The sequence below is a fragment of the Dermacentor andersoni genome, chromosome 3, assembly GCF_023375885.2.
Source record: "Dermacentor andersoni chromosome 3, qqDerAnde1_hic_scaffold, whole genome shotgun sequence".
NCBI lineage: Eukaryota > Metazoa > Arthropoda > Arachnida > Ixodida > Ixodidae > Dermacentor > Dermacentor andersoni.
In genome coordinates this window covers 78,406,893-78,429,983 of record NC_092816.1, presented here as the reverse complement: position 1 = coordinate 78,429,983, position 23,091 = coordinate 78,406,893, and the positions used below count along the sequence as shown (strand labels likewise).

Below are 23,091 nucleotides of genomic sequence, written 5' to 3'. Positions count from 1 at the left end.
TTTTTCGTTTTTAGGGCTTCAGTTAATTTTCTTTCTGTTGAGTTTTTGTTTGTGCAGCATTCCTTTGCACAGTTTAGAACCTGAGTTTTAGAGTATGCAGCCCATTTAGCATTTTCTTGATGCCATTTTTAGTAGAGGCCTGCAGTCCTTTAGGCAAGCAGGAAAATATTTTTTTTTTTTGTTTTCCGTCATTTCATTTTTGTTTATTTTTGTTGTTTGCAGAAGAAAATAATAATCCTAGTCCTGATTGTGGTCATCGTCATCATCCTGGCCATAATCATATTCGTCTCTGTCCGGAGATGAAAGAAACGGAAAGGACAGCGACATCTCTTTCTCGTGCACCAAAATCCTTGACAGAATCCGAAATACGCAGCGCATTTCTCATTGCAATAGGCAGCGAGGCCCTGGCTTATGTGCCCCACATGGCAAGGCTGCAATCTGACAAGATGAGCCTGCCACATATATTTAGAAATGTTCCGCTGGTTTTACTGTTGCTTCCTTGATATATATTGTTAGTCATCTTTGTATTTTAGAACATGTATAGGTTGTGCCAACTATGGCGATAGACTCCGGTGAAAGCACAAGCAGTGAACTCTCTCGGTCGCCATGGACAGGTGCCATGGACTATTTAACTATTATACTGGCACCTGTACTGACTATACACTGGTACCTGGTGCCAGCTTGGGCCTGCATGTTAGTTATGCAGCGTGCACTTTGCAATGTAGATAACTGAGGGCATAGTGTTGTGATGTTGCGTATGATGTGCCATCATTTCTTTGTTTGCTTGTTTGCAAATGGAAAGTTAAAGAATGAAAATATATAGCACAAGAGCATTGAAAAGGCTAGCTCACAACCTCGTCACATGTTTGCATCCCTTTCGAATGAATCTGAACTGTCCTACTGACATCACCAGTAAGGACGGTGAAAGTCTCACGGCTAGTCAATAGTCAAGATGTGTTTTGACCTGGACGTGCATGCCCCTAGCTGTGCTGTAGTGTTGAGCATGTCTTAACGGGCATTGCCCCTGCATATTGCGAGAGGCCAGGCGCCAGTCACCTTGCTGGATATTTTTTTACAACCTGTGTAGCCTTTCTGTATATTTGACCGCAGCAGATAGAACGAACACACTGTGATGTGTAGTTTCTTTCTTTTTTTTTGTGGAGATAATTTTGTTCAGCAAAATGCATGTGTTGTGACCGCAGTAACATGCCGCTTGTAAAAGTAAACTTGCTCTTTGATTGCAGCACTTCTGCTATCATTAGGTCCGTTCAATTCACCTGCGCCACTGAGAACCAGTTCACGGCGGTTGACGAGAAGTTAAAAAATTGTGCAGTTCGATTTCTGCGGTGCAGGCACAACGTGACACTCAAAACGAATGTCAAGGTGCAGACGCGGTGCAGGCATTATGTTTTGTCCAAGTAATGTGCACGGATTGCGTAAGTTTGAGAAATCCTGAACTGCTTGTCTAATCAGCTCCTGAGGCATATATACACCCGTGCTTGCTTAAACACAGCAGATGCAGGTAAGCGGGTTTGTAATGGTGCTTGCATATGTGTGCTGTGTAGTCTGCTGCACTGCTGCTTCGCACCTAAACTCTGCACCAACAGAAGAAAGGGTGCAGCAAAATCGTGAACCGCCCCTGCACCTCTCTGGCGCCATTGCTGCACCACTGAAACGAATGGCAGGGTGCAGCACCTTGTGAACTGGTTCAGGTGGTGCATGTGAATCAAACGTACTACCTATTATTTTGGATGCTCTTCCATAGCACCACTGAGTGCTAATTTCATTTGCAACAGCAATCTTAGTACTTTCATTTAGTTTTTTTTTTGTTCTTTTTATTTACTTTTGTTCCTTGTATATATTTAGCACCATGCATTTCCCTGTTGCAGTGCACCATCTGCAGATGGTGGCTTTTTTTTTTCTTGCTTGCTTTTTTTTAAAGGCATCATCAGTATCGGCACATAACACTGCTTCATCTTCTCGGAATGGTTATGGAAGCCCTTGAATACACTGAGGTTGTGATGAACCAGAGAAAGGAACGGTGATCCTTGAGGCCATCTTGCACAGTTATTTGCCAGGTTGATACTAGGAGTGTTTTAATAGTGACATTTTAAATTGAATTGTACGTTGATATCAGAAGAGTACGGGCTTTGAATACTGAAATGACTGCTGAATATTTCTATAGCTCTGAAAGTATAAAAAGAAACGGCGAGAGAGGGTGGGTAGCACCTGCATACAAAAATATATCTTACTGTTACTTCCTTCAGTATACAAAATGCTATCTTGAAAGTCTATTTGACTAAGCCGCTTCTAATGAGCAGGTTGTAAAAATTACAAAAACTCGCAGCTGGCTTACATTTGGAATTTGTAGCCACTGGTTGACTGTGTGCATGGAACGCTTTCATCACTGGAAGGCTCTAGTAACTGCTGTGGCCCTGTATAGTACAATCAAATTTAATTATAAATAAAGTTGAATGTCGAATTCTTATATCAGATCATTCAGAAGAAAAGTGTTTGATTTGTTCTCAAAACTTTTAATAGTTGCAGCCCTCCTAGATTGAAAGATGTTCAATTGTTTGTACCTTACGAAATCAAAGAAAAAAATAAGGATGGGTGCTACAAGGTGCTAGTTATCAAAAAGAAACAGCACATTCGATCGGATTAGCTGATGACTATACACACTGGAAGGATCAGTGGCAATACCGATGAAAAATGTGCAAGTGAAGGGAAATGACTTAATGGTGTTGCCTTGTTTCTAGCTTTAAGTTTCTTTAGTTCATCTCGTTGTTTGAAATGCAATTGGCAGGTGGTGCATGCCTTGCATTTAGCTTGAAAAGGGTGGTTGGACAGGCGGCGCGTGCGTGTGCTAGAATTTGCAGGTTCTCTGAGATGGGGAGGGAGTAACATGACAAGGAAGTGAGCTATGCACAGTGAAAGGAAGTAAACAGCAAAACGTTAAAGTGGCACGGTGCCATTACTAGTTGTGCAGCCATCTAGCATGCTCTGCTTAAGCGTACTTTTGCAGAAGATGCTGGAACTTGCACAGATCTAACTTCTTTTTTTTTTTTTGTTATCAACAGTGCCTTTTCATATTAATTAAGTAACTCGCAGATGTGAGCCATCTATGTGCCGCCTTTTGCACTATTCTTAAAAATAAACATCGAGAGGATTAGGCTAGCCAGCTTGACCATGGCATCATTGCAGGAAACACAAACTGTGGTTGCAGAAAACGAAAAAACGGTGCTTGAAGGATGTTCGTGTTGATGAACACACTTCAAGCACCTCTTTCACATTACTTCAACGGCTGAAGTCACATGATTGAGCGCAAGGTCCACTTCTACAGAGAAGCCGAGGAGCACAGAAGTAGGCAGAAGTGAATTTCAGCTTCATGTGTGCTTTTCAATCTTTGAATGAGTTTTCCGCTTCAGTGTGGCCTTTGAACGAGGTCTTACTTACAAAGGTCAACACGCTGTGCTTTTCCAACAAAAGAGGCATCTTTGAACCCTTTAAAGCAGCAATTGTTGTAGAACTTTCTTATTCTCCAGAACTGACAAGCTGTGCTTCTGGTGCTTCTTTAGCAGTGGTGGCAGGCAGCTCTTGGTCCTTGGCCCAATTGAAGCAAGAAGGCAAAGCAGCAACATGGGAAAGGGTGCAGGAAAAAAAATGAGAGAGAAAGAAGATAAACTAAAGGGCCCCGTCATGTGTAAGCAGGGGTAGTAAATCTAATGTGCGTAGCTTTGACAGAAAACAGAAACTAAGCAATAAGTTTTGGATGACTGAAGAATGGGTGGGGAAAAAAGAAGAAAAGAAAGCCTTGGAAGGGTAAGAAGGAGGTGTTAAGTTAAAAGGACCCTGCAACACTTTTTCTTCAAAACTGAGAGCACAGTGGATTGAGTGTGATGCCTTTCAGTGAATATATTCTTGAAGAAGATTTTGCAACGATTTAATAATAACAGAGCTATATAATGAGCGCAATGTTTGCTCCCTCAACTAGAACATTTCCTCTCGGCTGCGGTGACACCGACAGCTATGCCCTGCTCCCATTGCTCCTTCCTTACTTTTCCTTCTTCTTGCGGTGCAGTTATGGTAACCTTTCAAAGCTGGTGCCTGACAGAGGTGCATAAGAGTGGTGATTAAAGGAGGGGTGACAGGATGACTAAAGTGCATCAACAGTCGCTGTTTCCCGATTTGCTAGAAGGAGGGGCGTGAATGCATGCATTAGCTTTTACTCGCTGCAGAAACTTGTGAATCTCCAATGGCTGGCATCTATGGGCTGTTGTGCAGTCTGTTATTTCATTTGTGGCAGCAAAACAGAGGGCACCTGAAAAGCTGAGGAGAGAGAGAGAGAGCAAGTGACCTTTTATACGATACTACAGGCTCCCTGCTGCGTGCATTGTAATGATATTCGGCTTGCTTGTTTATGGCAGCATTGTCTACTGATCACGGACATATTATCGCCATGTTCAAAGTGTTGGAGGGTGCCTTTAAGAAGAAATGCTAGTAAGAAAAGAAAGCAGTTAATAGTACGAATGTGTCTGCACGAAAGTAAAGAGAAAAAAAAAATGTCGACAAAATTTAACCATGTCACTTACTGTTGATCAATTCAAGTCTCCCATCTTCCTTTGACTCCTTTGTCTTGTTAACTTAATATGGATGCTTCCAACTTGATGGTGTGGTTAGGTTGCTTTACAAATGAGAAAGTTCTTTCATTTTCTGTGTCTTTACAGCAATAACACGATAATCATGGGAACCAAAGACAACATATTGCTATATACTATATGTTATTCAGGCAGTGCTTTTTAGCTTGGCACTGTTTATTGACATTAGTCAGCTGTGTACTTTTTAGGCATATCCAGATACCTCTTCAGTTTCTTTTTCTTTTGTCATTATGGTAGTGAAACAACAGTCATGTTTATTTACAGCTGGAACAGGTGACAGCACATCATTCCTTATGCATTGCTTGTCCTTCTTTTACTGATGTTGTATCAAGCTTGTGTTGCACGCCTTTACTGAAGCTGTGAATGCATGCGCAGCTGTGAATTCTAGTCGGTGGTTTATTTCTCTGCTTTTTTTTTCTTTATTGTTAGAAATTATGTTAGTCAATAATGTTCCTGTTTTTTACATGTTTGAATGAATATTCTCAATAGCTGTGTTTGCATCGAATATTTGCCAATGACCACAACGAATACATATTGGGGCAAGTTGTCCCCAATCTTGAGAAATATGATTTGAAAAGAAAGGGGCACAAATCTGAGTCATGCTTTATACGTTGCAACAGTGTTTTTTCTTCTTTTTTGATTGCTTCTTTCAAACTTCCTTATGAATGATGGTTATACCGGTGTCACACGGCATACTTTTGATCGCGATCAAGCCCAATCTGGATCGAATTTCTGGGTTGTAATTGGCTCCTTTGCGCAAGCTGCGCGAGCGAGCCAATTGCAGTAGAGAATTTCGATCCAGCTCGGGCTTGATCACGATCAACAGTTCGCCGTGTGACACCGGTATTAGTCGTGTGTGTTGAGGTGGGGGAGGGAGGGGGTTGATTCGTATACCTCTACTGGCTCCCTTACGCCTATGTTCTGTTCATGTATTTGTGTAAGTCTGCTTGGATGGTTTAGCTTCTTGCTCAATTTGATTTTTCATTGGTGCTATCATATATTGCTTCTGAAGCCGGATGAACTTTATGGACTTTGTGCAAGATTGGGTAATCATTGTTTGTATGGCTTCCTTGGGTTGCTGATTAATTGGTGATAAATATAGCGATATATAACTATAGCTATAACTAGGCTTCTGGTATGTCACTGTATTTTTGTAGGTTAGGCCAATATTTAGCAGTTTATCTCTCTTCAAAAGATCTGCATGGCTAGTGCGTCACATCATGAAAAGGGCAAAACACAATGATTATGAGAAAACTGTTGTAGGAATAGCACAGAAATAACAATTAGAAAAGGTAAATGTTTGCTCATGATAAGCAAGAAGAGCGAGCAGCACGGATATTTAAATCTAAGTGATATGCCCCACCTTTCTTTTGTGTTTGTGCTAGCATTATACGTGGAAAGTCTGGAAAATGCAAGCTTTCGTACTGTAGTGCAGTCAGTCGCAACCACAACAGGTTCTAGCAATTAAAGCAAACTGGCGCATGTTGGAAACGGTGCTTATTCATCCCATCATAAAACTATGGTATTGTATGGCATTGAAGTGAAATAGAAGAGCATCATCTCCACATTACTATGCAGAAAGGTGTCAAATTTCTTGACTCATGGTTGTCATGAGATGAAGGTGCTTGTATGACAGGAAGGATAGGGAATGTCAGTTGCACCAAATCCAGTACCGAGGAGTGGGCCACTCTCTAAACAGACCTTATCTTATAATATTCCCCTTCCTTGCAATTCCCATTCCCATGCAGACGTGCACTTAATTAAGCAAAAAGAAAAGTTCAGTTTTCTAAATATTATGTTTTGCTCTTTTGAAGTTACGGGTTTCTTTGAGCTTGTAGAGCAGGACTTTGTCCAAGTACACGAGGTCCTCAATATGCTATTTCTGTCAGAGAAGTGCAGGGAGCAAGAAGCATCATTGTGTCTGCAATATTTCTACGGATGTGCAACATTTTTTAGATATTCTGCAAGTATATTTAGATGTCTCTATACTTTATGAGTGTCATTTCTTTTTATTTTCACTGCTACGCTTTTCTGGGCAGGTTTAGATGGTCAGTACCTTTATTTTAATGTGTCTCGTGTTCTATGACCACAGTGATGGAATGGCATCATCACGCCCCTAGTGGAAGGGAGTTCAGCATTACATAAAGTGCCCAGAAACTAAACCTCCCCGCCTCCCACCCTCTTTTTTTTCCTTCTCAGTTTCATCTGGTTTGTGTTGTTTATCCAAACACAACATATTGCGTACTGACATCTGTGCTCACAGAAAAGAAACCCCAAGAGCTCAGGGTCCACTTTTTAGATTATATTGATACATAGAGTTGCTGTTATCAAAGGTGTTTTACCGTTTTTCTTTGTTTAATCCTTTCTACACCACAAACTAGTCCTGCTCCTCAGCTACCACTGGTGTCAAGCTAATTTTTAAATGTTTTAAACCTTGTCTTATGTACTAATGGCAGGGGACACCTGTGTATTTTCTTTTCTAGGTTTACTCTACAGTAACAAGGGCTTTATTTCATTTCATTTTCATGCCTGGCTCTCTGCCGCATTTTGTCAGCCATGGTAACGGTGGCCCTTCAAGTGCAGTACAGATATGTTTAATACGAGCGGGCTGTGTCTCCGATTTTCTTTACAGCTGTCGTATTGGCTCAACACCTCCAGTACACAGTATTTGCTCTGTGTGTACACTGCATAAAGATATAGACACTCTTGTAATTACTTTTCCCTCTTTTAGTATTATGTGCCAAAAATTCAATGCTGTCTTGATGGCTTTTGGTCATCGCTCGTACGGCATCTTTTGCTGCAACAATAATTTTATAAAAGCATCAGTACAACGCTGAAGTTGAGTTGGAGACCTCATTTGAAGTCTCGTCAACTTGCACTAATTCAAACTACTGAGGATTGTACACTGCTGTTTGTGTTCTTAAAAGTTTGGGTTATTCAGAGTTATATACAGTATTGTCCAAAATATAATTTTATGAAACCAGTAACTTATTCACAGTAGCTCAGAAATGTGCAAAATATTTCTGCGAGGTACAAGAGTGGGTGATCAGCGACCGCCAAATTCTCTGGTCGAGAAGACAAAGTTCTGCGTGGCCATATCCACATTATTAGAGCCATGAATTTGCAGCCAAATTTATAGAGCCATTCTATAGCATTGTCGATTGACATATCAAATGTTACATGAGAAAGGAAGACGGGTAAAAATGGCTCTCTTATTTATGCTGCTGCTTTATTTGTGCTTAAATCTTGCACAGAAATGGTGCTGGCTGTCACTTTTCTGGCCAGAAAGTCGGGGAAAGTATTCCTTGATCATAATTTCTATTGGCATCTTCTTTGTAATAGTGCAGCAACAAATAATCACCTAGCCTGCTTGAGCTAATGAGGAATCACTGCATTTATTGCAGCCTTGACTCCAGAATGGTGGTGCCATCTATCACTATTCTGGCAAGATGCAGTGCGTGCTGTGCTTTGCTTGAACAACCATGGCACACTTTCAAATTTTGGGGCGCTTACCCCCACATCTAGAGGAGATGTCATCTTTAGTGATATATGCCGGTGGGATCAATCGCCACAGACATGGTGTGGTTGAGATTGATTCTTTGTGAAATAGGCGAGTGTCTCATCCCAGACGTAGTAATAAACAAAACACACGACAAAATGCTATTGCCATGTGAAATTCAAGAAGGAACAAGCTAACGCTTTAGCTGGAGGAGCCCTTTCTATTTGCGTCTTTATTCACTCATTCAATAATAGGACACCAAAGAAATTAAGGGGAGCTAAATTGGAGGATTAAGATTCAGTAATAACGAATTTGCTATTTGTAGTGAGAACAGCACTTTTGAAAGTGAGAAAATTACGAAAATGGCAAATTGGAGTTGTGCCACCCTGTTTTAGACTTTGGTATCTTTCGTGTGACGTCAGCACTGGCTGATTCACAGAGAGAGGCGGAGAGGAAGGTCACATGGGGGATTGTCAACTTGTTCGGTTGGTGCGGGCAGTTCAAATTGAGGAACAGGAGCAAGATCTTTGGTGGCGATTTACCGTGCAACACGGTCACATATTGGCACATAAAAAAGAAGTGATGGACTTTTAGACGAATGATCTGTTCATCTAACTTGGCTTAGTATTTTGTTTTAGTGTCCTTTAATTGTGCATCCTGAATACCTCATTCGACAGTTACGTTCCCTGCAACGAACACCTCTACAACCAAATTACCTGTATGACGGAGAAATAATTCTGTCCAGGTTATAATGCAAGCGGTGCATTGTGCGACCTTTACAACCAATTGACCTGTATAATGAATGATTTCGGAGGCCCCAAGCACTTAGTTACAAAGGCATTTGACTGTATTCAGGCGTTTCGAGTGTCCATTCATCATTCCTGTTTTTAGCTGCATTGATCTAACTCAAGAAGCCAAATGGTCAGTGCCATTAAAGTGTAAATAAATAGTGCAAGTATGTGAATAAACGTTAGAATTGATAAGAACTTGGAAAAAACGTTTGGAAATAGCTGCTAGCATTGCACTACAATGGGAAAGCTCATATCTACCTAGCATAATAAGCAGGTTCCAGTGCTGACACACTATAGTGTTAACACAGATGCTTCTTATTTTTCTTTATTGCGTAAAAGTTTTCTTCGATATCCATAAATTATACATCACAATTATTGTTTTGTGTGAACAAGAACTGCAGTGTTCTTGCAACCTGGGCTGGCTACGCTCCGCATGTGTGTTCTAGAGTGCCCTTGCTTTGCACGCAGGTACCTTGAAAGTGGGTATTTCGTGTTGCATTAATTAATCAGGCAAGTATTCGAATGGCATGGCATTTGAGGCCCTCAGCCAGCTTGTGTACTTTTGCAAGCAAACTAAACATTACGATCAGGGTGATTTCAACAAAAACAGTACACAAGTATTGTGGTCGCAGTTGGTTAAATGATATGGCATGGTTGGTTTTTGCCTGCCATTTGGAAAATGGACTACAGTTTATTGAACCTATCATAATAACCATCTTTTCTGGTCGCATTCTGGTCTAATTGTCCTGTTTGCATTTTGATTGTCCTTGGTAATGTGCTACTGCCATGGTGCGATAGGTCTGAATGCTGTGAGTTCCTTGTTCTTTTCAAATCGTTCATGTTGATAAGGCACATAGTGGTGTAATAAAACTCTCATGTGGGAGTCATGCGCAGTCGTGCGAGTTGTTACATAACTAGCCATGTAATTTACTAGAGGGTAAGAATCTCTTGTCACCATGTCATAAGTGGCTATGAGAGATTATTTCTACTGAGGCCAATCATATGTTTTTGTTCATGCACTGTATATTGTGTATCCTGCAATAAATGCACGTGTTCCATTAGTTCCAAGTTTCTGTTTCAGCATTTCTTTTTCGTTTGATCAGATGGTTCAAGTTGAACTTTTGATACGTTCTTGCTGTAATGAAACGTAAGTGTTACTTTTTGTTTTTTCGTTTGTTTCAATTATGACGCACTCTATGCTTTTGCATTATTGTATTTTTCTTATTTTCTAATTCACTTTTTCTTTTATTTTTTCATGCTGCACAACAATCGCAATCAGGTCCTATGATGTGGGGTCAGGCCTTGTTGTTGCACTGTGTTGTTGGCCAGCAGTAGTGCAGGGAAACGAGCAAAAATGTACAACTCTGTTTGATGTATGGTATTGCACTGTCATGTTAGAGGCATTGCAGTGAATGTGCTTCGAAACAAGTGCATGCGTTTCCTGTTGCGCCATCACTGCTTTGTAGAATCCCTTCCTGGGCAGAAACTTAAGAAGCTGTTCAAAGAAAAACATGGTCTATTAATGATAGAGAAAGATTACATATTGTATTTAAAGGTGATCAGAGACTTAATGGGGAACTTTCTCCACATATAAGGACATCCCGAATACACGAAAATGCAGTGAAACGTTTAAAATTATGTTCACATCACTGGCGCAGTGGTTTGGGTACAAGTTCAGTATGAGACCTTCCTTTTCTCCTCTGATAGAGTTTTCAGTGAATAAACTTTCGGTCTAAGCAGATTTAGTGTTTATCTGCAGTGTCTCTTTATATATGCTAGAACATAATTCCTCATGTCACATCTGGATAACCAAGCATTGCTGAGAGCCTAAAGAAAGGATTTTAATCACAGTGTATATAATACTGTAATGTCAATGTGCAAAAATCTTAGTCTTGAGTTTTTTGCCGATAGCCAATCGCAGTTTGTGATCGAAGAAGCCAAATTGCTGAAAACTATCGGCCTTTTGCACGCGAGTGCTTCAAGAAAGCGTTAACACTGGGACGTTACACAGGCTGCACGCATGCATTGCAGTCAGTGCAACCCAGTAGGGTTGATGTTTACTTGAAGGACTTAATACTGACCGTTCTGTCTTAAGCTGTAGTCTACAGTTTTTCGAGGATCCTTGAGAGGGTTTGAGGTGGCCTACAGTGGTCTACAGGGACCACTCGTGAAGCGCACCATTCATGAGTTTTGTCTATCAAAAGAAGCAAGTAGAACATCTGGGGAGGCCTTTGGAGCAGCTATTTTGTGTAATCATGCATGCATGCAAGAAAAATAGAAGACCCCACTGCAAGTTTGCAGGCCGCGATTAAGTCCTGTGTCCTGCAAAAATGTTGAAAGTGCTTCTGCTAGTGTAACGCAGGACCTAGAGGAGCTTTAGCTTTAGTATGTCGCATTGCTACCAGACTCAAAAATACTCGGGACTGCCCCCAAAAAATGCCTGCCGAGTATTTCGGTGCAGAGTCAGCTCACCAGAGAAAGGCACAGAAGACGATGACAACAAACTGGTAATTCAGGAATGCGAAGCACTTTATGCGATTTCGGGTTTATAATGTGATATTGTGCTGGCCATAGCCTAACCAAAAAAATGTATGTGTCAGTAATGTCGTGCCCTTTTGACTTTCAGAAACGAGTGCTTATCCTGATATGCATTGCCATCTCTGCTGTGCTGCTGGTCATCATCATTGGCAGCTGGGTTGGTTTGTCTTAGCCATGTTCTGTACGTGCAAGAAGGCGTTAAATAGGGGTCAGGTGAGTTATCGTGTGGATACCACAGCGAGACTTTGGGTTCAGCGTTGATGGATATGTCGAGACATGTGCACATCTTTGAATCAGGAATGTGTGACCAGTGGACGTTTCAAATTCAGAAGAATACAAATATTGAGAGAAAACCAATTTTTAAGCTAAACCAAATATGCAGAGGAGTGAAAATTGGAAATAAAAAAGAAAAAGTCATGTTGTATACCTGTTGTGCCGTTTGCTGTTATGCTGGTAAATGTGGTACGAGTGAAATATGGTATGGGTATGAGCACAGTACAATTTATTTAGTTGTGACAGTTAAAATAATGGAAGCAAAAAATATTTTTGTGAGACTATGTGCATCAAGCAAATTAAACTACTATGTAGTCTTAGCCTGAGGCATAGCCAATTGCAAAAAAGTAATGGCCAGCTAGCTGTTGCTGGCAATGGCCGTCTCGCCTTAATTGTTTTGCTGTAGACTATGTATATATTATTATTTCTGTATTACCTCAATACTCGAATGCAGCCAGGTGCTCGTGGAGATACCTTGCAACACTGTGTTCACCAACAATGTTCTCGAAAATTGCTCATTTTGTGAGATTCTTCATGGCAGAAAAAGTTCAAGACTTGCCCGTGATAATGAAAATTACTTTATAGACAAGTGTTAAGGGTGTGCATATATCTGAAATTTGAAAAATTACAAAGTAAACAAGTCTTCATCATTTGAATCGCATTTCATTTTATTGGAAAATTCACTATTTGAAATTGTCAAATATTAGTTTCTATTCAAAAATAATGAATAACACTTATTGGAGTCTCAGGTGAGAGACACTGATGCAAAAGAAGACTATTCAAAATCTTTTTGCTGCCCGAGAGCAACAGTCGTTGCACAGAGGTACCAGTTACAGAGTGAACTCGTGGGGCAGTAATCTTATGCTCAGTAATTTCCACTCATTCAATAACAATGCCTCGCTTTTAGGCAGCCTATATATGAATTTGTTTTTGATTTAGGCAAATAAGTTTACTATTTGGCCAGTATCACCATGTTCACACCCTTTTGCAACAATGTTCATGTTTTGTTCCAGCACAAGATATTAACGCTAGATTAATGGTCAAGCCCTATATTTGATAAAATTTGAAGATGATATACGACTATTTTGTGGCATCACAGAGAGTTCTGTGAGCAATGTGCGCTTGCCAATAAAGGTATTCAGAAACTCCAAATAAGCTCTAATACAGAGCAACTAAAGATAATGCCCACTAGTCGTATGTCACACTGTGTGGGCCTCACACTCGGGTACAGAATTCCCTGCCCAATGGCACGTTGCATGCATGCCAAGGCTGTAAAATATTTGACCTTCCTTGCCGTTTGCGTTTCAAGAATTCTTGTGGGAAGGCATCTAGCTACTGAAATCTTTAATTATACGATGTAAAGCTGGCCCTTCAACCCCCCAGCACGTCATGACGGCATTGAACGAGCTGAACAAGGTTAACGGTGTGCGCAAAGAGCACATACAAGTTTCGGCATTGCTTGTTGCATGCAAAGGAATACTGTCTGGCTCAGATGCTGATGACAACTGGACAGGTTTATATGATCGCATTCAAAGAGTGTTGCAGGGATCCCCTAATCAAATTGCCACATGTTCTGATGGCAAGCTCTCGTCACTGATTGCACAAAATAAAGCCTGGCATTCTTACATATGATACAGCTTTGTTGTTGGTGGTAGCTGGGTACGGGGACATGTTCCTTACAGTTAAATGTAAGCGTGGCGAATTTCATAGTCATCACTTGCAGGAACGAAAGGCACAGACATTTTTTCATGCATGATGCAGCACGTTGGAGCCTTGCACTGCACGACTGTGTCACACTGGAAGCCTGAATGCAGATATAACACAGCCATACATACTGATCCTTATAGTATAGGTAATTAATATAAAACTCTGATTGGGGCAATGTAGCACAGGAATAAACATACACGACTGCCTTGAGGAACACTGTGGCCAACCTGATATGCTGAGTGGCTTTGTCTTCCATTGCCATTGCATGAATCGTATGGGCGGTGAGATATCTCTGTGTCCATTTGCTCCATTGTCATACTGACACAAGGCAACTGGTTGGGAACTTTGGGTAAAGCATCATTTGAACAAGGCATTTTTCATTGTAAGGAGAATGGATATTCAACTGAGTGAACTTGTAAAACTGTCGAGCTATGCCACATTCTTTTCAGGGAAATATATTTATAATGTATATTCGCTATGGCTTTCTTATCGCAACCTGTCTAAATCTTTTCCAGATGCCAAGTGTAGATGTCGCACATTCTCAAAGTTGAGCTGCAAGTTTTTCCATTCTTACAGCAAGCTATGTTGTCATGTGATCAGCTGAAGGATCCATGGCCAAGTGCACCTTGATGTCTTCGCGTAGTTCCTTTCGTCGGGAATAAGTCATGGACCAAAGGAGAGAAAAAGGCCGAGTGTTGTTGACTTGCCAAGTACCACTGTTGTCTTCTCTTAAACCTTTGAATGTTGTGCACATCAATCGCTCCTAGAGGGATTGAAAAGAGCTTACCTATGCTAAGTGTGTATATATTATACATATAAATATATGTTACAGGTTCGTATGTGTACAAAGATGTTTGTACTGTATAGCTGTAGTGAAAAGGGAATAAAAAGATTTTGCATAATACGAGAACCACTACATTGCATTTTGTGTGTCTGGTCTTGTGTTATTATAGTACACTGAATAACAAAACTATAAGAGTGGAAGCCACTGCACTTTGCCGTAAGGAAGTAATTTATTTATTCATGCGTCCGCATACACAAGCATTGATGTGGGGGCGATAATGAAAATATGAATGAGCAAAAAGCAAGTGAACCAAATTGCATCAGAAACAATTGCACCAGAGCAGGAGACAAAAAAAAGATGAGACACACCCAGATGAAGGAAAATAATGTGGAGCTCCACTTGTCAAGATTACATTTTGACACCGGCAATGTAGTTTATACGAACAAGTAATCGGTGCACCTTCAATCGCGATGGAGCCCGATCGGGATTTAATTTCTAGATCACCATTGGCTGCTTTGGCCGCTCCCGATCTGGCTTGCGCCACTCCGACGATGGTGGTGGTGGCAGCAATGGCCGCGACAATACACATCAATAGACATCAGTAGACATCAATAGACATCAGTAAGAGGCGATTGGAGGATTGGTGGAAGAAAAGTAGGGAAACGACAAAAGACGGAGACGTACGAAAGCACAGTTCGCAGTAGGGTATCAGAAAATTTGGACGTGGTAGTTCATAGTGGGGTTTTTTTGTTTTTTCATTGGTTAACCTAGGTAGGATATTAAGCAGCATAGTAGCAAGAGCTTGGTGGCGCAAGCCACCGCCCCGTTGCAAAGGGGACGCTCATAACATCCATCCATCTATCCATCCAGGTTTCGGTTTCAGATTCTTTACAGGAAGCAGAGGCAGGCTTTTCTAAGTGGCAGTGTTTGTCAGCGCTATTTATTAATATTATTCCTATTAATATGGTGTCGCTAATATTCAACATGAAAGAAGATATATTTCACCAAATAAAAACGAAACTAAAATGCGGAATGCCTTGTATGTGCATTGTGGCGCAACTGGCGCCGCGTGCGGCATTTCTTTTAGAAATATCCGGTGCTGTGTATGTGTGTGTGAATGCGCAGTTGCGAGGGAGAATCGGTTTAAATCGGCTCGAAAACCTTGTTTTTGAAGACATCTACATTTTCGTAAGTAAATTTGGATTTTTCAGTAACGATTTGGCGCGAGTATTACGCGATTTGGTGCTGTCAATGTTTGAAACGGACTTATTTTTGTTGCGTAGCGCTATTGTTCGGCCGAGGCCTAGGAGGCTATATTTTGGTGTCAGGTGCGAAATGTAGTTATTGTTTCAAAAGAAGCTTCACCGTCTCTTTACTGGGAAGCTAGAACCTCAAAATTGCAGCTCTGTTCGCTAGTCATCCGTAATGCTTGCTTTTAGCTCGCAATTTTGAATATCGTGAGCAGTGCGCCGATAGTAAAAATTGGCGCCATCGGCTTTTGCGTCGAATGTCGAAGCTCTCGAATAGCGTCTGAACGTTTCTCGGGGTAACACGGTCTGTATTAGCATCACGCGGAGCTTTCACAGTCTATTTCATTCAAGGAAGTGTTTGTACCAACATTGGGCACTGAGCTTGCATCGTGTTCGAGTGCACTTTCGTTGGTTGCCGTAGCCACGCAAGTGCCGGTGGATTACTCATAGCCGGACCGACGTTTCGCACGGTACTTCAAACACGCTTCCAGGAACTATCTCCGAGAACTTGGCGTGCGTAAGCCTTGTGTCGTTTCGTTAACGGTCATCGAAATTGAGAGCGTTCAGTGACTGCGTAACCTGAAGGACGCGTAGCAGCCGCAGCTTTGTGTGTTTGGTTGTCTGTCCCCATTCATTGCGCCGATTCTTTCTGGTTGGCGCACACGTCTCGCTTTTGGAGGCGGCCGGGTCGCTCGAGACACTGGGAACGGGCAATAACCGCGTCTAATCTCTGTCGATTGACTCGAGCGTTCATTTTTTTGACAACTGATTGTGTTCCAGACAATGCTGCAGGCAGACCACGGGGACGGCACCCCAACCTTCAAAGTAAGTGGAAACACTCTCCTCATATTTTTTCTTGCTTGCAGAAGCGTGTTTTGAGACTTCACGTTGGCAAATAAAAAGTCTTTCTGCAGCCAATGATGATTTATTGGTGACTGAACGGCAAATGCCATGCGGAGAACTGTCCCTCTAATCTGATGCTGCATGTTGTATCTTGATTCTAGCGAATAAATCTATTTGTAGAGCTAAGACGTGACTGTGTTCATCGGAAATTTACTGGCAGCAGCTTCCGCAGATTAGTTGCGTACATACAGATATTTGTGCACCCGCGTAGTTTGCCGTAAGAAATGCATAATTAGTTTAAAGAATATTTTGTGCTTATCTGTACGCCCTCTTGCATTTGAATGACTTCATAAATGGTGTCATAAGTGGGATTGCATATTTAGTGCAGGATTTGAGTGTTTGCTTTCTGCCGTTTGCGTAGGCGCGCACTTAAAAAGAAAAAATCCATCTTGTATGAGGTGTTGCATATTTTATGTTAACATGAGGCTATGTTCGTAAGTTAGGCGTACATTTTTCTATTTGCGAGTTCCGTGATGGTTGTTCGTGTAAAAGAATGAAAGAAGAGTGTATCATATATTTCACGTGTTGCTTTGCTACTAAATGCTATTTTCGTGTTTGCAGTGTGTCTTGGTGGGGGATGGTGGGACAGGGAAGACCACCTTTGTTAAACGGCACTTGACTGGAGAATTTGAAAAGAAATACGTTGGTATGTACGCACTTCAGCCGCCCAGCATCTAACTGTGAAAGTGAACTTGTATGGCAAATGTGTTCTTAAACTCAGGGGGTTGTTCTCTACTGCTAATTTCTGGTAGGTTGGGATTTTTTTAATACATATAAAGTTGCAGCTGATGATGATTGACTGGTGGCCAGATGGCACAGCCCATGCGGAGAGTTTTGTCCCTCTAATCTGAAGCTGCAAGTGTTAATGGGTTTTTGAGCTGGGAGTCTAAGGGAAGCATTCAAAAATGAAAAAAAGAAGCCTTTTAATAACCTAATTAGTGCTTAATCATACATATGGTTGTATGTAGAACCTTCTGAAGAGCTGGAGTGGTTTGGTTGTTTCAATAAATAAAGCTACCTCTTTTCACTACCTTGACAAGGTAGTGTTTCGAAATTTCTGGAACCAAGTTAGGCACTGTAATGCAATTATTGGAAATTTAGTGTGAAAGCAGGTTGCCTTGTGTAAAAAGAAAAAAGTGCAGAGTATTTGAACAGCTCCAGCTTATTCTTTGGTATGCTTGTGGTGCTGTCTACCAATAATTTAACAAGGGAGCAAACTGAATGATTGTGCTGCTACCCACATTTCACCAGGCTATTATGATGCTTTAATGAATTGTTATATTGGGGTACCTGATGCAGAATGGGTTCACATCTTGACGCTACTGCTTCTGTGTTTTTTAGCCACACTTGGAGTAGAGGTCCACCCTCTTGTGTTTCACACAAACCGGGGTCCCATCCGGTTCAACGTCTGGGACACTGCAGGCCAGGAAAAATTTGGTGGACTGCGTGATGGCTATTACATCCAGGGTGAGTAGTGCCTGGAGTCTATATACAAATTTGCTATATATCGTCGAGATTCACGCATGTCATGGTGCCCGAATTCAAATGTGCATAAAATTAATTTCTTGGAACTCGTTCAGTGTTGCTGCATGGCTCTGGGAATGTTGAGCAAAGCCACGATTCTTTAGCGATGCCTTTTCTCTTTTGAAGGTTTATCATAAATAAGTTAGTACACACTTTTGGGACCCAACGAATTTGTTAATGAGTTCCTACCTATTGTTATTCAGAAAAACACTCTTCTATGGCAGCTTCTATATTATACTTCATAATCCTTTTACTGTTTTGTCTGTGGTCAGAGCGACACTCCGCCCTCGTTAGCTGTGGAACGGTAGATGACGAAGAGTAGCATGGAAGTGAGCCAACGGAATCTCCACAAAATTGTCGTCTGGGACTCCTCTGTAGATGGCCACAAAACTGTCAGTCTTGTGCAGTGGTTGGAAGCCACAGAATGACTTGTTGAAAGCATAAATTTCTCTGCACGCTACTTTTTTTGGTAACATTGACTCAACATGGGATAGATGCCTGGTTTGTCTGTTCACCGGTTTTGACACGTTTGCATGATTTGTGACTGTCGGGAAAGAAACATGTTTGTGACTATGCTGGAAAGTTCAAGTTGCTACACCAAATGTACTCTCGCAGTGTCTTCCCAAGGTAGACTTGGCTCGTAAGCTAAAACTTAATGTTCACAAATTTAAACATTAAGCTATTTATAACTTAGAACTGCTCCAATCTGTTTTTATTCCTAATTGGCCATTAGTCATCCGTTATAGATTGGAATGGTTAGTCTAGCCCATATGGGCAAAGCCTGAAACATATTGACCTACCACGGAGGGCTAATGACCTTTTTGGCATAAAAACAGATTGGTATAGTTATGTTATACTGGTCAATTTTTCATTGCCCAGAAACAAATACTAACGAAAAAATTCACAAAAACTAGCATAGATAATGCATGTAAATAAACACCTTTATTCTACTTTCACATGCCAAGAGCAGAGCTAAATTGCAAGAAGTATTTCCACGCACTTCACTAAACACTAATGCCATTTCATCCCTCTTTGATCTTATTGGAAAATGTGCTTGTATCTCCTGGCAGTATTTATAGACAGCAGGCTTTTAAGTAAGCTGTAATGATTTTTGTTGCTTCAATCACCTTAACTACTAATTATAAAATCTCACCTTATGGCTGGTGCATCATAGCCTAAGTTGCTTGCCAAGAATATGTTTCAACTGTGTTTGCCAGTTTGGTGCCTTGTGTAACAGGGCTGTAAGGCAAAGTGCAAGTGTTTCACATTTCGTCGGCTGAGATGCTGCAAGAAACTTAGTCTGTTCGCCTGACATCGAAGAAGTAAAGTTGCTTTTATTGTTAAGCGAGTAGGTGGAGCCTGTATTTTGTGTCCTGGCTCTCTCATGACATTTTATAGTGAGCCAGCCGAATGCGGAAAATGTTGCAGGCATTTTTTCTTGGTTCTTTTTTATGTAGGCCAATGTGCCATCGTCATGTTTGATGTGACCTCCCGTGTGACGTACAAGAACGTCCCCAACTGGCACCGGGATCTGGTCCGAGTGTGCGAGAACATCCCTATTGTGTTGTGTGGCAACAAGGTGGACATCAAGGACCGAAAGGTCAAGGCCAAGTCCATTGTCTTCCACCGGAAGAAGAATCTCCAGGTGACTGTCCGCCTTCATACCTGGTGTATGCTTGGGAGGGGTCACATTCAAAAATGTAGTGACGCACTTTTCAGGTTGCAGAAACTTCACAACACGCTTCTCTAACACATAAAAGAATCACAATTACCAAGTATGGAGATTAAGAAACACTTGATAAGACATTTTGACACTCATGTTATCTCGAAATGCTTGACTTGATGTCATTGACGTTGTTGTGGCATCGTGAATAGCGAAATATGCTGATTTTGTGTAGCACTGATGGTAGGGTATAATGACAATGTCCATAAAAATAAACAAGAGTGCCTTGCTTATTTCTCCTTGCTGCACTCATAGTGGCAGCTGCAGTGATCGCAGACCCTGAGTGAGCCAGTGTACTACGACATTGCAATGCATCTGCCCCCCCCCCCCCCCCCCCCCTATGTCTGAATTGAAACTGGTCCGTGGTTACCTTTATTAATCACTGTGGGTGTGCTGGTATTTACCAGTGTTTATCCTAAGGTTTCGAGGGCTGTGAACATAATTAAGTGTGAACTCAAGCAATGATTAGTTGGTGTCATCTTGTTCCTTTAGAAAACAGTGAATACCTCGTTAAACTGTATGTAGTTGGCCGGAGCTCGGAAAAAGTGTGTACTAAACGGTAGTACTGCTTAACCAAAATAGCATGAGATCACTGACTTATCTGTCAAAAACGGAACTCAGTGAGTGCGATGAAAGGGGGAAAAGACGTGCAGTATTTATTCACTTTGCGCGACAAGAATGTTATTTTCGTTTGATGCTGCGGTGGCCTGGCAGCGATGACAGCGGCCTCAAACTTACTGAAGCTGTGAGCCAGCTTTTCAGCCAGCCCCCTCTTCTTGGCAAACACTTGTATGGCAGATTCCTCATTGGCATTGCATGTTCTCCTTGCATGCGGGCGGTAGCACTGCAGAAGTCGCGGGGCGCCTTTTTCATTGCGGGGTGCTGTTCTCGTTGCGGCGATTGCGTTCATGAGGTGGACGTAACGTGCAGCTTCTGCCACTGTCGAGCCTGAACCGCCTGTGCTGTCACTTTCGTGTTGTCCTCATCACTGTCGCTAGTCGACACTGCGGCAACAGAGGCAACGATGGCGAAGAGTCGAACCTTGTAGCCGACATCTCTGCATGGTCACAGCAACTTCACATTCCAAATGCCATGCACCGTAGTCAGTAGACCCCTGTTGCATGCCAAAGCAGACTTCGTGTCACGTTCGATAGCACGAACGATGTCTAATTTTTCTTCTATGCTGAGCACCCGGTGTCTTTTTTTTATCCGAGCTTCGGCATGATGCGAGTCTTCGCTTGCACAACGCCACAATGCTCTCTGGCACAGTGCCGAAATGATTTTGATGATGTGGCTTCGTGCAAATACACAGGGCACTTGGAGGCCATTGTTCCGATCTCTGAGGCTTGTTGTTCTGCCGGGCTGCCCGATGGAGACACACCGCCATGTTTGCGCAACGAAAAAGGAAACACTACGCATAAGCTGGTACAGTTTATGCGGATAGAAAACACATTATGTTCAGTAGCTGCTGCGTCGGGAATTTGACTTTACTACTCTCAAAACGAAACTATTGTTTAATCTGGTACGGTTTAACGAGGCTTTACTGTAGCAGTTTAGGTGGAGCCTGGCGCTTTTGTTGAGGCACACATTGTTTGTCTGTGCAGCTTCTCAATGCGAGTGATGTTGTTCATCATGTGACAAATGTGCATAGCCTTGGTCACTGCTTGTGAACACAGCAGTTTTTAAGAAACACTGCTGCAGGCAAGGAACATTGTGCAAGACATCTGATATCATTTGTGCAAGGTATTACCGCTGCAGCTTGCAAATTCAGATCCGAGATTGGAGCGTAGCTGGAAAATGACCTACTTGCAATTTATCTCTGCTATGGAAAATTAGGTGCATTTGTTTCAAGATAGCTCTTGTGATAAAGTTAAATAGCCAGTTTAAGTTGGTCTGTAGGGATTGCTCTCAAATTGCAACTTGGGGATCTTTGTAGTAGAGAAAGCCACTTGCTTGTCCACATCTGCTGCAGACAAAAAAAAATTAATGAGCACACACTCAATTTCAATAGTTTCTGCATATCGGCAGAATCCACTTATGGCTGCAGTGATCACTTCACCGTTATGTTGGCAGTTGAACATTTCTGCAATAGTGCAAGTTAGTTCTTTATTTCTAGTTCAAGTGGAATGCATTAAGTAGTGGCAGCAATAGTACTGGCAATATATGTGAGTCATGGCAATTTGATGCTTTTGTCAATTGAGGTTAGCTAGAGCAGGGGTTCACTGGAGGACTGAAACTTGGGAGGGATCTGCAGTGGCTGAAAAACGGAAGCCTCAGCTTTGAATCAATGTTTTAACAAGAGGTCTTGTCTTGGCCAGGTCATGTGAAGGCGGGGATGTTCTCAAACATGAAAACGAGTCCTCCTGTGGAGATGTTTCCAGGTTGAGGTTTCCATTCTTTAGCCATTGCTGAAGGCAGTGCGATTTCTGCCAGTCTTGAACTCGCTCATGGTTTAGGTGCAATGGAGAATAACCCACACGATGAATGCAAGACATTAGTGGGGTAAAAGGTATTGCCTTGCCCATTGTATTTCTTAAAATGGCACAGAAATATCTTAAAATAAAATGCATTGCGTTAGCATGCCTGTTTCGAGGGAAATGCAGGTTCAGCTGTTTTTCTTCACACTTGCAGTATCTTTGCTGCATTGCTTTGCAACTTGGCTGACTGTTCCCTCCATCTCTCTCCCATTGCAGTACTATGACATCAGCGCAAAGAGCAACTACAACTTTGAGAAGCCCTTCCTGTGGCTGGCACGCAAGCTCATTGGAGATCCCAACCTGGAGTTTGTCGCCATGCCTGCTCTTGCTCCACCCGAGGTCACCATGGACCCTGAATGGCAGGCCAAGCTTGAGAACGACATGAAGGAGGCACAGAACACATCGCTGCCTGATGAGGATGACGACGACCTTTAACCAGCGGCCACTGAAAGCTTCCACGCATTGTCCTGCACTGGAAATTTGCCGCTGCCACCCTTCACCCACCAAGCTTTCCTGAGTGTACAGTTATATCTAAGGATGCAATGTGGCGCCGCTGTTTTCGAGTCTTGATTGCCTCCACTTTTCAAAGTGGGGCATCAGAGCATAGCGTTTCCTGTCACATTTTTAGGCCTGCATTTTTTTTTTTTCTAATCCAACCAAAAGCTTGCAAGGTGTGTGTAGTGACTGCAATTCATGATGCCTGCCCCTTACTTTTTTTTTATACATAGATTAGCTTGAAGTTTTAAGTGACTAGGCCCATGTTGAAGTTACTTGGGGACAAGGCACAATTTTTTTTTGTAACTAATCAGTGATGGCATGCTTGTTCTCGAAAGTGATGAATGTGTATTTTTTTTTTCTTCGGTGATGAGTGAAATTGTGTGCGGAACAAAGATTTACAAAAATAAATGGTTGGGCCGGACATGCTTGCTGTGTGAAATTTCATTGGCTGTGACAGAGCAGTGCA

The 23,091-nt window shown here is 41.9% G+C and overlaps 2 protein-coding genes across 5 annotated transcripts in view; both read left to right on the top strand.

Annotated features, from left to right (window-relative positions):
• Positions 1 to 14,382, top strand: part of LOC126544394 (syntaxin-like) — a 47,347-nt gene extending 32,965 nt beyond the window's left edge. For 2 of the 4 annotated variants that reach the window (XM_055061491.2, XM_050191711.2), the window contains exons 10-11: positions 11,575 to 11,699; positions 13,982 to 14,382. In XM_055061491.2, the coding sequence (XP_054917466.1) occupies positions 11,575 to 11,658 (84 nt within the window). In that variant the 3' untranslated portion in view covers positions 11,659 to 11,699; positions 13,982 to 14,382. Of the gene's footprint in view, positions 1 to 222; positions 10,010 to 10,051; positions 10,096 to 11,574; positions 11,700 to 13,981 lie in introns of those variants that run through there. The other 2 variants (XM_055061489.2, XM_050191718.2) reach the window with 2 other exon arrangements.
• An 885-nt stretch (positions 14,383 to 15,267) lies between these two features.
• Positions 15,268 to 23,046, top strand: Ran (RAN, member RAS oncogene family). Its single transcript, XM_050191699.1, has 6 exons — positions 15,268 to 15,438; positions 16,281 to 16,325; positions 16,965 to 17,049; positions 17,745 to 17,870; positions 19,385 to 19,572; positions 22,344 to 23,046. Exons 1-6 carry the CDS (start codon positions 15,283 to 15,285, stop codon positions 22,560 to 22,562), a joined length of 819 nt encoding a protein of 272 aa, XP_050047656.1. The 5' UTR covers positions 15,268 to 15,282; the 3' UTR covers positions 22,563 to 23,046.
• Positions 23,047 to 23,091: the final 45 nt, after the last annotated feature.